The 14,145-nt window shown below is 43.8% G+C and overlaps 1 protein-coding gene across 2 annotated transcripts in view; it reads left to right on the top strand.

The window, feature by feature from the left end:
• The first annotated feature begins 1,545 nt into the window (after positions 1-1,545).
• Positions 1,546-14,145, top strand: part of si:dkeyp-23e4.3 (rho GTPase-activating protein 7) — a 96,964-nt gene continuing 84,364 nt past the window's right edge. For both annotated transcript variants that reach the window (XM_041951825.1, XM_041951824.1), the window contains exon 1: positions 1,546-1,743. In XM_041951825.1, the coding sequence (XP_041807759.1) occupies positions 1,623-1,743 (121 nt within the window). In that variant the 5' untranslated portion in view covers positions 1,546-1,622. The remainder of the gene's footprint in view (positions 1,744-14,145) is intronic.

Genomic DNA, 14,145 nt, shown 5'->3' with positions numbered 1-14,145 from the left:
TTGTGCTGACGACTTCGGTGTTTTTCAGTGCTGCTCTCAAAAAATCCAGTCAAGTTAAGACCAGAGCTGAGACCACTCATTGTCTCATGACCCTACAGGCATGCCCCCCAGAGTCCCTGTCCCCCTGTCTCTCCTCCTTCCATTCATTATTTCCCGCAGTTTCCATCCTCCTCCTCCTTCCCAGCAGGCCTGACCGGTGCTGTTTATTTATCCCCTTTCCCAAGAGAGGAAGTGTGTTTGAACGGAGTGTTGTTGATGATGATGATGATGATGATAATGTGTGTGTGTGTGTGTGTGTGTGTGTGTGTGGGTGTGTGTGTGTGTGTGTGTGTGTGGGCGCAGTCTGAAGTAAAGTCACGAGTCATTCCAGACTCCAAGTCCAACTCAAGTCTTAAGCCTGTCACAGAGACAGCATGTCTCGAGCTTGTCTTATTTTTAAAACAAGCCCAAATCCAAGTCTTTACAAGTCTGAGTCAGGTGTCAAGTTACAGAGACAGACAGAGAAAGTCTCGAGTACTTCAAGACAAATCTTGTGTCTAGTCACAGCCAAGATTCAAGTCTGTCGTGTTTCTGAATGCTGGCCATTTAAATTACTCAGCAAGTAGTTTTGGTGCCTGAACATAACCAAACTGCGATAACTGAAATGTTTCTCAGCAAACTTTATTTTGAAAGTCTAACCAGATCTTGCATCATTGTTGCTAACTTGACGAGAATGACTGGGATGTGACGCAGGCGTGGAAGATGCTTCCCATTGAAATACATTAAAATCATGTCGAGGTCAGATTTGAAGAGACGCTGCAGTGCAGCTTTAGACTGAAACCTGGTGATAGAGGTCGGACAGGTGTCCCCTCTCTAAACGAGGACCATTTTGTCCAGCCTTCTGGCTTTTTGGTCATAACCCAAAGGTTGCATCAGCATACGGAGTGAAATGAATGGTTCTGCTTCAACAGCTGCAAAAAAAAACTTTTTTAGTGTGGAGCATTGTTCTGATCAAAGTCCTGCCTGAATCGTTCCATCGTACAGTATGTGTCTTCTAGAAAACTCCAAACTGTTGAAGTATGTGGTGAAACACTCACTCTCATGCTGTTCTGTATATTCTTTCTGTATTTCTTATTTTATCTAATTTATTTTGATGGTATTTTACACTTTATTTCTCACATTTGCATTCTGCTTTTCACCGTTGAACTTTAGAACAAATGCACAATTGTTCAAAAACAAAGTGTCATGTCCGCAGCCGTGTGTGAGAATACACTTCTCACCCCCGCCCTGCTTCACATTCGTCCTCTTGAAAACACACATCACACGCCGTGGCAGTTTGTTCATCCACATAAAAAGTTCTTCACTCACACACACACACACACACACACACTGAGGTTTCTGAGGAGGGGGGTGAAGGGAGGGAGAGGACAGGGGTGTTTCACAAATTACATGCAGACTTTTTGCATCAAGTGTCAGCCCCCCTGCCTCCTCTTCCTCCTCCTCCTCCTTCCTCACTTGACTCTTAAGTCAAACACACCCTCCGCATGAGCCGTGACGGAGCGAAGGCTGCCCACATGGGCGAGAAACTCTGCACAAGCGCGGGTTTTTTCAGTGGGAATATGTAAGTGTTGAACGCGTGGAATATGGCTCAGACCCCGGCGGTAAAGACCCCACTGCGGAGATCCTTCAGCGAGCACGTGAAAGACTCCACCAACAAGGCTTGGGATGTCTTCTGGAGGGGCGTGAGGGAGAGGCGGCTGTGGGGTGAGTTGGGATATGATGTGAATGTGGACTGTTCAGCTGGCTGCAGCAGCATCTTTGTCGAAGGAAAGGCTTTTGATGATATGTTGCCTTTTCTGGAATTTTACCCATGTTTAAAGTTAAAACAAGCGGATGGGAATGTAAACTCTTTGGCTACTCCCGTTCATAAATGTTAGGACGATGAAGTTTCACTTACTTCCTCTGTATATTCTGGTGTTGCAGCTGAGATGCAGTCAGGAGTCATATTCAGCTGCTGCCTGCATCAACTTGTCAAATCGGGTCCCCAAAGGCACAAATTAAGTTCATATACGTTTGTTTTAGCTCATTATCTTAAAAACGTGTGAGGCATGTCTTTATTTATTGCACTACCTGCTCTGGACGCTTTTGTTCCTCCTCTTCACAAACTGATGCTGGAGCTGAAGACTTCTCATCTGCAGCTAAAGTTTGTTCAGCACTTTTGAGGCTTTTGTTGGATGAAAATGACGAGAAAAGGCTATTTTCAGACACCTTGTTGAAGACTTGGTGGAACTAGGGATGTCTGTCTTTGCTGATTGCAGTGAAGGAATATGTCACACAGTGTAAGAGATTGGCTCTTTAACATGTTATTTATAGTTTCTGCAAACACTGAACTTCTGTGGCACCGAGAAACGAGCTGCATCAGTCTTTGGCAATACTTGTGAGGAGGATAAAATCATTGTTGATCGTAATAAAAAAAACACCAGCCTTATTCTGCAATATCTCTCAAACCACTTTAAAGCTGCCATAATATCCTTGTCAGCTTCTGCTTGTTTATGTCCATCATATAGTTGCAAGGCGGCTCCACCAAACCACCCGCATGTGGGCTGTAGCTGTGACGGGCTGTGGTTTCACGTCTCATTGCAGCAGAGTGTTTTCCAGTGTTTGTTTTACGCCGTGAGGGTGACTCACGTGTTTGACGCTCGGGGTGCTAAGCGGAGTCCTCGGCCGCAGGCTTCCTGGAATCTCAGCATGACCTCCGCGCTGAGAAACTGTTCAGTCTCCCGCAACCTGACGGATCCTGCATGCATGCGTCCGGCAGCGTTTCATCACTGTTAAAACACCAGGTTTTAGTAGATCAGTGAGCTGTGGTGTGTGGTGAGAAAATGGTGTGTGGTTAAACTGTGCGTGTGTGTGTGTGTTCGTCTGTGTGTGTGTGTGTGGCCTTGTTAGGTGCAGGTTAATTCACTGAGCTGGCTGAGAAAATGTTAAGGTGACCCTGAGGGCGACACTTCACTTCCACCTTGTGCTGAGCAAGTCTCCGCTGTAAACATGAGGGATTTTAGAAAAAAGGAAACAGCGAGCTGGGAAATATGCCTTTGCTGAAAAAAGCGTTAAAAATGATTTTTCGAATCATCAGTTTGTGTTCTTCACTGTCTTTGCCAACAAAGTAGCTTGTGAATTAGCTAACATTACTGCCTTGATTACCACTTTCTGGTGTGAATATAACCTAAGGCTACTTTTTCAGCTTTTTAGCTCATGGCTTGGCTCAATATGTTTGGAACTTAAAAGTATTTTATTTTGAAATTCATTTCGACTTTTAAAATTAGATCATAAAAATGTAATTTTCTACTTTAAAAATTTGTCGTTTTTTATAACTTTGAGGCCCTCCAGAACATTATTCAGCAGCTTATTACGTTCCCTCCGTATTTCGATTATTTCCTGTTATTGTTTTCAAGTGTTTTTGACTCTGTTAAAGTACAACCTTTGGATGCAGCGTGACACAAACGTGACACTGACACGGTGGATCAGCGGGTTTATTACACGCTTTGGTGTGATACTGGGTTGATGAAGCGGTTCTGACAGAGTGTACTCACAGACCGAGATGAAACCCTGAGTGTGTGTGTTTGCGACTGTAAAAATCCCCCGAAATCACAGTTTGCCCGAAACACACACCCACACAGAGTCTGTGGTATGATATGTCAGTGATCAGCAGGCTGCAGGACCGGTGAGGCAAGTTTTTAAGCTGAGAAGCTTTTAGTCACGATGCTGCAAAATTCAAAACGGCTACCTTCAGGGGTTTAAACGAACTTCTGTCAGAAACTGAAAAGTTCCGAGTTGAATAATCCGTCTGCTGCATGTTAACGTCCAGACTCTCACTGAGAACTTCTTAAACCTCAAGGAACACCTCAGATTCTCTGCCTGCCTGTGTGTATTCGTGTGTATTTGTGTGTGCAGGTCTCCCAGTGTACGAATGAGTGTGTATGTGTGGGAACAGTGTGTGTGTGTTTAATTCAGACAGCTGGTTCTGCTTTTTCTGTGAGAGCTGATACCTGACTCCAGCTGTGTGAACGCTTACATCTGTGTGTGTGTGTGTGTTTGGATTAAATCAACATATGACGCTAGAGCAGCCGTGCTCACTGATTGGCTGAGATGGATTATGTAATGCTGTGCTTCGTAATCCTGCAGCACACACACACATTTACACACAGCGGAGGAAAAGCAGGCAGGGAGGGAGTTTTTTAGAGGAATCACACCAGTTGTTTTAAATGAAACTGTGTACTTTGCGTGCATCTGTGTCATTTTAAATACTTTCCAAAACCAGTGGTTATTTAAATTTGCTATGAAAATCAAACTGTTAAGAATTAAAACGTGCATAAAGAGAGACACACCATAAAAAGGGCGATAAGGTGAGTCCACCACGACCGTTATGTGATGAGACACCTGTCAAATCAAGCAAAAAATGAACCTACACATGAGGTCGGACAATGAAATCATCAAATGACCAACAAAGATGTGAATGGTTGCTCAAATATTGGTCTAACTGTGTGTCTTGTCCTCTGCTGGAAAGTAAAGATGAATTTAAATGAAGTGAGTTGCAGTAGTTAAGGAATACAATCTGCCAATTAAACAATTCACCTGTGAAGATTTCTTCATAAAAGGTGTGATATTTAACATTGTCTTTTACTGTAATGTTACCTGTTGGGTGATTGTGTCTTATATTAAGTTTAATGTCATATTTCAACTAGAAATTAGACAAATATACTGTTGAGACTTTGAGGTCTTGCAGAAACATTCCCATATTAGGATGTCATGTCTTTTATCAGGAGCAAATACTTTCAGATCACCCCAAACCACACATATGAAGAGGTGAAATTAGTTCTTGAAGGCCAAAACATCTGGAAAGAACCAGCATCTCGTCGCCGCCGCATCTTAAATCATTGACTTGTTTTTGTAGGTTCCTGGCAGATATGATAAGATTTTCCTCACCAGAGCAAGAAATTCATCCTCATTTAAAGCACTTCTACTTTGGCTCCGCTCTTTTGCTTGTTCAGGTTGTGATAAACCGACACCAACAACATTTTTAAGTATTTTGGTCGCCCGCAGACTGCAAACCAGATGCAGTTTTTCATATTAAGCTGGCTGCTGCTCTGGTGGCAGAACGCAGTTGTTATTTTCTTCTTTTCATAAACGAACTGTGCGTGAACTGAACGGGATTTGCGTCCCTCCCGAGGAGCGACGACCGCATTCAGCCGCAGTGTGAACACGACCCGTGAGAATGGCTGCTCTAATCCTCATCTCTGCCGTTTCTTTCATCGCTCACTGCCTCGCCTCCACGGGAGCGTCTCCCGCCCGCGCTCCTTCGCCAGCCCGTCCTAATATTTGCCCCTCCGCTAAAAAGTTGTCATAACTCACAGCCCAAATATGGTCCTCCAGTCAAACCTCGAGGACGAGGCCCTTCCAAACACACTCTTTGCCAGACGCGCTTTGTAAACTTTGCTCTGACTTTTTCCTCGTGCCTGGACGGACTCATCGCCAATATGACAGAAAGTCAAATGCAAATTTAATCCACAGTGGACTTGATAAAACATAACGGTTTGAATTGAGACTTTGAATTCGCAAAAACAGTCCTTTCCCGGATTTTGTTGAATTGTTAGTTTTGTCAGAAAGGGAGACAAAGTCGATTAAATCCAGGTTTATAGCAGTTTCATAGACTTAAAGGGATGTTTCTGCAGCCATGTGCTTGTGCTCTTTAGCACTTCCCCTTTAATGTGACAGGAGGTTTTATAAGGCCACTGTGCTGCATGTCCACACACGGTCCGAGCTTGTACAGAATGAACATTGTTTCAAGACTTTTTTCCTGCAGAATTTCACATAAAAACAATAAAGAACCGCAATTAACCTTTGTGCTTGGCGAGTGGGGCCGAGAAGCGAGCCAGGAAGTTTGATCTGAGGTGCAGCGGTGATTAGAGTTTGTCTGGTGATCAACTTTAATTGCTCACATGCAGTCCAGGTATCTGCAGCACGCTCGTTCAGAGGTTTTCTGATTCTGTTTTCGATCGGGTTTTACTGAGAGCAGCATAAACTCACAGTCTTTATAGGTTTGAGGCCAGAAAGAGAAAAAAAGGGAACTTTAACTTTAGTTGATTAGCAAAATTGCTCCAACTGTTTCGTTATTTAGTTTTAATATTGTTTCACTTTTAATTTGCAAACACATTTGGATGCATTTGCCACCACTGGGTTTGTCGCTGGGGGAAAAAATGAATTATTTTAAATATGCGTGAATCCTGCGTGAACAGAAGAAAACAGCCAACGGAAGCTGGGAGAGCACAGACGTTTCAAGCTGAAAATATAAAGCGCATCAGACCGTTTTTCTTTCGGAAGGAGGCCCAGAAGCTACCACCGTTTATTTACACAAACAGGCAGCTAATTATAGAATAATTTAGCAGTTTAACAGCCTTGCATAATGAAGTGGTTCTTGAGGATAAAGATGATTAAAACTGAAAATGAGAGAGCGGAGAGACGCCGCGGCTTTGAGACAAATGCGATAGAATCAATGTGAACGCTGGTGTTTATTCTGCTGCGATCAGAGACGGGCCAAACTAAACAGCCAAGTGGGGAAACTGGGGTGGGAACCTAGGAAACACACACACACACACACAGTTCCACGTTATGTCTCTGCAGCTCTGACAGAAAGAGAACACACACTGAGCACTCAGACTCTTTATCATCAGTTTTGTGTTTGGTCTTGCAACTTGTGTGGTAAATGATGCTGTTTGGGGGCAGAAGGAGCAGAATGAATGGAGAAGAGGAAGAGTAAGTGTGTGTGCGTTTGTGTGTGTGTACTAACTGCAAAAGGACGTGATGGAGAGCTCGTATGACAGAGTGTGACTCACAGGGTTTAAACAGTGGAAGCATAAAGGAAAACAAAACCGTCTTTTTTCGACCGCAGTCGGAGCGTTCCCTTGCTGAGGCGAAGTCAATCTGCAATGACCTTTTCAAGTTTTGGGGGGTTTGAGGGTTTCCCTTGCTGATAAATAACTTTATTTTACCAAATCCATCTGTTTTTATGTTGTTTGCACTTCACCTCGCAAGCTGGGTCGTAACATCAAGTTTTAGCCTTTGTGCACCTTTCAAACAACTGCCTCAGTGAGCCTCACCGAACCGCGGGCAGCAGGAATAGAAGCTACAGGCTAACAAGCGTGTTGTCTGTACTCACACTGATACAGTTTGACGAACTGGGAATCGTCAAGGGCAGCGAGTATGTGCGACAGTCGGTATCACCGGGAGCCATGTTGAGTTGAGCAGCGTTGTTGGAGGTACTGAACGATCTCTGCAGCGTGTGCATCGTGGTCTCGTACAGCTACAGGAAGGTCTGAGAGGAAAACACGTCAGCCAGCTGCATTAAGTAAACTAAACTTTGTCACAGCAGTGCTTTCGTGTGGATTGCTGGCAGTTTTGTCATGTACAATAGCAGAGTCAGTGTGCTGGAAGCAGCACTTATCAGTACACAACCTGTACATGCTAAATTAGAGAATGACACAGTAGATGTGTTCCTTTTTTGCCAGCAGTTTCAGTTTCAAACCACTTTCTAGCATGTAAAGCAGCCTATATAAAAATACATCCCATTTTCTTCAATGAAGAAGCATTCTAGAGGGCACCTCATCGCATTTTCTCCACTAGAAAGGCACCTTACACGACCCTCCTGCATGTTTTCTCCACTGGAAGGGCTCTCCCGAAGACATTTTAGCACATTTTCTCCACTGAAAAAGCATTCTAGAGGACCCTTCATCACATTTTCTCCACAGGAAGAGCATCTTAGAGGGTCCTCCCATGTGTTTTCTCCATAGAGCCGCTTTCTTCTCTTCTCCTTGCTTTTCTTCCCTCTGTCTCTCTTTGCCTTTCTTCATATACACACTGTGTGTCTCTTGTCAGAGCTGCCTGGATTTCATCAGTAGTATTACCTCATCCTGAGCACCAGGACCACATGCCTTCCTTCCTTCCCTCTCCTCCTTTCTCCTCCACTCTCATTTTTTTCCTCTGCTCTGTTCTTTTTCTGTGTTCGCCTCCTCTGTCCTTCTCTTCTTCCCTTTCTGTTTGCCGTCACTCTGACTGTGTTCATATGACAGGCTCAGGGGAGTGCTGAGTGTGTGTGAGGGCTTTTTACTATTCTGATCGAGGGTACGTTACTGTTAAAAAAGATGGGAAGTGAAAAAAGTCCCCAGCTGAAGAAAAGAAAAAAAAATCCAAACGTAAAGGATTCAGAATTCAGGTTTCTCAACTCGAACATCAGTTAAGAGAACATTTGAAAATTGCGCTTTTTACTCATAGGTTCCCCGTCTGCATGTGTTCTCTCAGAATTCATGAATATTTTGCCGTATGGGGCCCTCCAAATCATTTTTATCAAAAATTGTTTGATTTCTGAAGATGCAATCTGTGAGTGAGATGAGAATGAGAGGGAAGCAGGTCTTCCTGTGCAGAATAAGAATGATGCTCCTGCTCGAATCTGAGGAGAGAGTGCGTCTCCAACGCTGGAGCAGATCAGTCAGGATGTGGCCTGGTTCCTCGAGCCATTCAAGAGCCGAGTTAACGGCGGCATCGAACGCGTCTTCCTCTGCGAGTGAGTGTAATCGTTTCAGGGCTAATCGCAGAGCGCTGTTTGCTTTCCGACCTTCACGAACATCCAGAGAACGTCTGATGAGCAGGTGGAGGCAAGGCAACAAGCAGCCGGCAGTTTACCTTCAATTTCTGGCTGAAGGAGTTGATGCTCAGAAAAAGAAAAAAAAATCAGTTTTCTCACACGTGCTTCATGGATTGACCAGCGAGTCCTCCCAAAGAAACAATATTATATGTTGTTTGGCTATAAACCATGTGCAAATTAAAGGAATCCTGTCAATTCACCACTGAAATCACTCTGAATTTGCAGCCTAACTATGCACAAAAGGTGCTTCAATATACCTTTAGTAACAAACATGCCCACATACCCATAGTTGACAGAAAATTTGGTTTTATTTGGTCATTTTTGGGCTAAAAGGTTGTTATTTAAAAATAAAGATAATTCATCCACTTCAGTTGTGGACGTTTTTGTGGAGTTAAATACATACAAATGTGGCCAGCGTCCATCAAATGCACGCTAACTCAAACATAAAGCCGTCATGCTCTTCAGTTTTAGGCATCAAAGATTTGATGTAGGACTTGTTTTTAAAACGTGTCGGGGTCAAATCCACTGTACACCGCACTTCCTGTTTATGCAGATCTTGTGACCCCTTGGCTGAACTACAGTTGTTTATTGTTGTTAATTTAGTGAGCCCAGTGCTTGGTTTAATGGTTCACCGGCTGTGCCTGCCTTCATCAAAACAGAGCGCTGACCCCGGGACTGTTAATGGACAGGGCTGAGTGTAAATCCTGCAGCCCGATGAGTTGTTTGCTTTGTCCACAGCTCTGACCAGGCAGCATGATGTTGAAGAAAAAATGTCTAGACTTTACTTGACTGATAGAACGTAGCAGCAAGGCGGCAATGATGAGACAAAACTGTTTTTTATATTGGGCCAGCTTAGATTGCTTTCGTTTCATTTTCATCGGCCGCCAACATATTTTAAAGTTGAACCTTTGTGGTTTTGTAAAGCGGCACCAATATTCAGGTTGCCAGTATCAATTATACTGTTAGCATTTTCCTGCCAACACTGATGACACTGTAGAAATCTAAGATGGAGCTGAATGTTCTGCTCCAGCGCGCTCAACCTTGAAGTGTTTTGTTGGCATTTTCTGCCTCTTAAAGAATAATGAATTGTCTGTTCATAATAACACACAACTCCTCAGCGGTGGAAGTCTGCTTAAAGGTCCAGGACATCTTCTGTTGCGTACACTTGCTGTGTTGCGTTCACATGCACGAGCAAAAATCAATCACATCGAAAGAGTTAAAACAAAAGGAAAGAATCATACAGTTACAATAATCTGGACGAGGCTACGAAGCCAAAAGGCTTTCTGCTTTGAAGGAGGAGGAGGAGAACAGGGAGGCAGCACAGGAGGAGAACAGGGAGACAGAACAGGAGGAGGACAGGGAGGCAACACAGGAGGAGAACAGGGAGACAGAACAGGAGGAGAACAGGGAAACAACACAGGAGGAGAACAGGGAGACAACACAGGAGGAGAACAGGGAGACAGAACAGGAGAAGAACAGGGAGTTAGAACACACAGGAGGCGAACAGGGAGGTAGAACACACAAGAGGAGAACATGGAGACAACACAGGAGGAGAACAGGGAGACAGAACAGGAGGGGAACAGGGTTGGGTGGTGGAGAACAGTGTCAGCAGACGTGGGGACAGGGAAGGTGGCTCTCGGTGTTCAATATAATTTAGAAGAGAACGATGGATACTTTTAAAGAACACAGAAATCAGACGCACAAACAACAAAGGAGGAATTAAACAAAACCATAGCATAGCTTTTCAAATTAAATGTTTATGCAAAATGTATCACAGTACATCTGATTTTTACATTAATCACTTTCTTACTAAATTAGACTTTTTAGGCCTATAAACTGGGTTTGATTTAATCCAAGTGAGAGACTTCATGAAGCCACGGGCTAATTAATAAAAAAAAAAAGATTGCATGTGGATCACTGCTGTTTCAAATGTCAGTACACTGTTCAACAAAGCTCTTATCAAACCTTTCATTTCTCATTACTCTTTGCATTAGCAACACTATATTAGCTGCGGCTAATTAATGTTAATTCTGTAACAGCAAAGATGATACTTACTCTCTGAGGTGACATAAACACACATTACCTTTACACACATACAAAACCTTTAATAGCATCAGAAAACTCAAACAAGTGATATGTAGTTTTTGTATAGTTGAAAAATGGCGTATTCATAATCTGCTCATTACACCAAACTGAAATATTCTAGATGTCTTCGGCATCATTTTATACACATTTCATCCGAATTCAGCAAAGATATTTGCTGTCTTGACATCTAGGGTTTGATATAGTAAAGTTTGGAACATTTGAGTAAAGTTTGTCCACACAGCATCGGTTTGTAAGAGCTGACCCACCAGCAGGTCTGGTGGGGTTGACGAGGTTAAAAAACAGCTGCCCGCGTCCCCACAGCGAAGCACAATGAAAAGCACCCGAGGTTGTATTAAAGCCGCGGAGGCACAGGACTTTTGAAAGGAAGCGGGGTGAAAAGAGGAAAAATATGCTGTCGGCAGAAGCCAGAGTCTCATATTCCACAGTATTTATTGTGTCGGTTTTATTATCTTGGAGGAAATGTGCTTTAGCAGCTTCCAAAGAGAGCAGAGAGGGGAGGAGGAGGAGGAGGTGGAGGCCACCTGAGAGCCACAGAGAGACCCAAAAAGGCTGCTTTTCTCATCACCTCGCTGTCGGTTTTCACAGAGGAAGGGTGTGGCTGTAAACCGGGGCACAGCGGAGGAAAAGCGCTTATCTGAAATGATTGTGCTCTCTTGGAGCAGCAGGGTGTCCTACGGCTTAGAGAGCCTGTTTGTTAAAGCTACATCAGACGGCTTTTCATCCGGAGGCAGCAACACTTTCGCCAAGTTTCGATGTAGTTTAACTTACATCATTCATGGACTCCTCCTCGTTGTCATTCTACACAAAACACTACTTTATTTCTCTTAGTAATGAAGTTAGCAACACCTGGTTTCAGGTGTGGATTGTCTTCACTGTTGAAAGAAACCATTTTCAAGGAGGTGCAGTTTAAAAAGATCATGCTGTGTTGTGCTTTGATGCTGAAGGCAAACATGTTGTTATGAAGCGTTTGAACGACTAACTAACCCCCAACTTAGTTTATTCATGTGTCGCTTGAAGGATATGTGCACATTGCGCACACATTATGCTGCAGTTGTGATTTTGAGAGAGGCTACTGGATAGAGAGGCAATTTTTAAGAGAAGGTGATTATGAAAGTGGATGGCAGAGTTAGTATGAATAAAGTCAATGGTGGAGCAATGACAGAAGAACAGAAAGTTTGACGGTGTGGGGAAAGAAGGTTTCAGACGCTGTTTCGCCCGTCCGATTAGCACTTTGAAGTATACTGACCACTTATTGTAACCAGTCCAAATGGCCGCACATGCAGGCGGGGGTAGAAAAACCCGGCGACATAGTCAAGAAAGAGATGTGATCGTACAAGCGGGGCTCAACCGCAGACACTTTTTCTCTTTGAAGCCATTCACACTGTTACGCTTGGTTGTAGCTTCTCTCTCAAGCTCTACTTTCCAAAAAAAACCCCTCAAATTGTCAGTTTTGGAAGTGACTGAAATTGTCAGACGTAGGCAGCGATGGGAATTACGTCTCTCTTTAGTGAGCAAGATCATTTGGCTCAGCTCAGCTCTTCATTTAGTGCCACATCTGGCTTTTATAATTCAGCCAAACTTAGTCATGTTTTGACCTTTGACTGGCATATGCGCACATATATCGCTTGCATTATTCAGTGTAATTACACTAAAGCTTATGATTCACAGAATGCCATAATTTTGCATTTTTGCTTGGTTTAAAATCCTTCAATAATACAAAAAACAGCGATTTTTGGTACGTTGGTGACTCATGCTTTGTCTCGCCATGCATGTGAGATGCTTCTGGGTCGCATTTACCAGATAGTTTTTTAGGGTCATCCTATTATTCTGTCTTGTAGTAAAAACTTGTTCCCAAACGACGCATCACTAGACGTCACCCCTGCGATTCTGCTGCTGGGACGGAGGTTTCATGCGATCTGACAAGCACTTTATCTGAAGCATAACGAGGCCTTTGTAACGTTCGATTTCTGTCGAGATCGCGTCCAAGAGGTTGAAGATTCAATTCATTCTTGATGCCGTGATTTGTGGAGTTGCACTGAGCTGCATGATGATGTTGTGTTTACCAGGACAGTTTGTTATCTGCAGCCTCAGAAAATAGCAGAGCTGAATGAACTCAAAAGTAAATGTGAGAAGTTGGAGGAAGAATTGTTCTGCGGCTGATGGGTTGCATTCGATCGTTCAGGCGTCCTGACGCCGCGTTGCTTCTCGAGCCTCAGAGCGGCGGCGTCCTCTCACATTGATATTCGACCACCGTCAGATCTAGACGCTCTTCAACTCGTGTCTGTTTCAGCCACTGCGAAATGAACATTCACCAACTTTTACTCGTCAAAACAAGTCATCCTGCGCCATTTGGTGCTCATAAGCTGATTAGCTCATTTTGTTGCTCTAATTAATCCCTCGTGCACGTCCTGTGTCATTGTCCTGCTTCCTGCAGCTCGCCCGTTTTAAAGTAAAGCCCCAGCGTGGTTTGTGTTGCCGTCGTCACGTCCACAGACTGTTTGGGTGGCGAGCTTTTGTTCAGATTCTGTGTGAGACAAACACTGAAAGCCAGCTCTGCACCTTCCTCTTCAGTTTATGCAGTGTTTGACTGCACGCTGTTGTTTCACAATGAGAGCCCCCTCCAGCACGTGTGCCCACCTGAATGGAGGTTATGTACATTTTCAGATTTATGAAAACTGCCCGGATTCAGCCATTATTCATGTGTCTGTGGCTGAATAACTTTCCATACCGCGACCCAGGAACAAAAGCAGCGGCTGTTTATTTCTTCCTCGCTACTTTCCCAATCTTGTGGGAGGACACACGATAACGGCGCAGGCCACAAATTGGTCGGGACAATGCAGGACAGCAGCATTGTGTTGGCGAGGCGGACGGCAGCAAGTCATCTCGCACCACGATGCCCCCAAACAGACCTCATTTTCCCTTCTGCTGGAGCTAGCATGTGCACGCTATGACGCTGTGTGAGCAGCTTCAGTGTGTGGGAAAAACTGCCTTTTCCTTTTGCATTTCTTATTAAATGCCTCTTTTAAATTAGTAGGTGACGAGCTAGATGGATGACCTCACTTCTCTATCTTGCAAACTGTGTGCTCTTAAAGCTCTTTTGTTTAAGAAAATGCATTTGATAGTTCAACGAGAGTTAATCTGTTTGCCAGTTGAGGTGGATGATTTTTCCAAAAACTTTAAAGATTGAGGACAGCGTGGTGGCTATTAGCAAATAATGCATCTAACATCACTTACTGACTTTCCTCATCTCATTATGATATGAACCCGGGTATATTTAATTTATTTTCATACAGTGTTCTCATATTTCCAGTTTAGATCGTGTAGTGTTGTTTTGTGTGACAGCCTCAACAGGACTGATACTA

Source organism: Chelmon rostratus, chromosome 14 (assembly GCF_017976325.1).
Source record: "Chelmon rostratus isolate fCheRos1 chromosome 14, fCheRos1.pri, whole genome shotgun sequence".
Classification (NCBI taxonomy): domain Eukaryota; kingdom Metazoa; phylum Chordata; class Actinopteri; order Chaetodontiformes; family Chaetodontidae; genus Chelmon; species Chelmon rostratus.
This window is presented reverse-complemented; position numbering and strand designations above follow the sequence as displayed.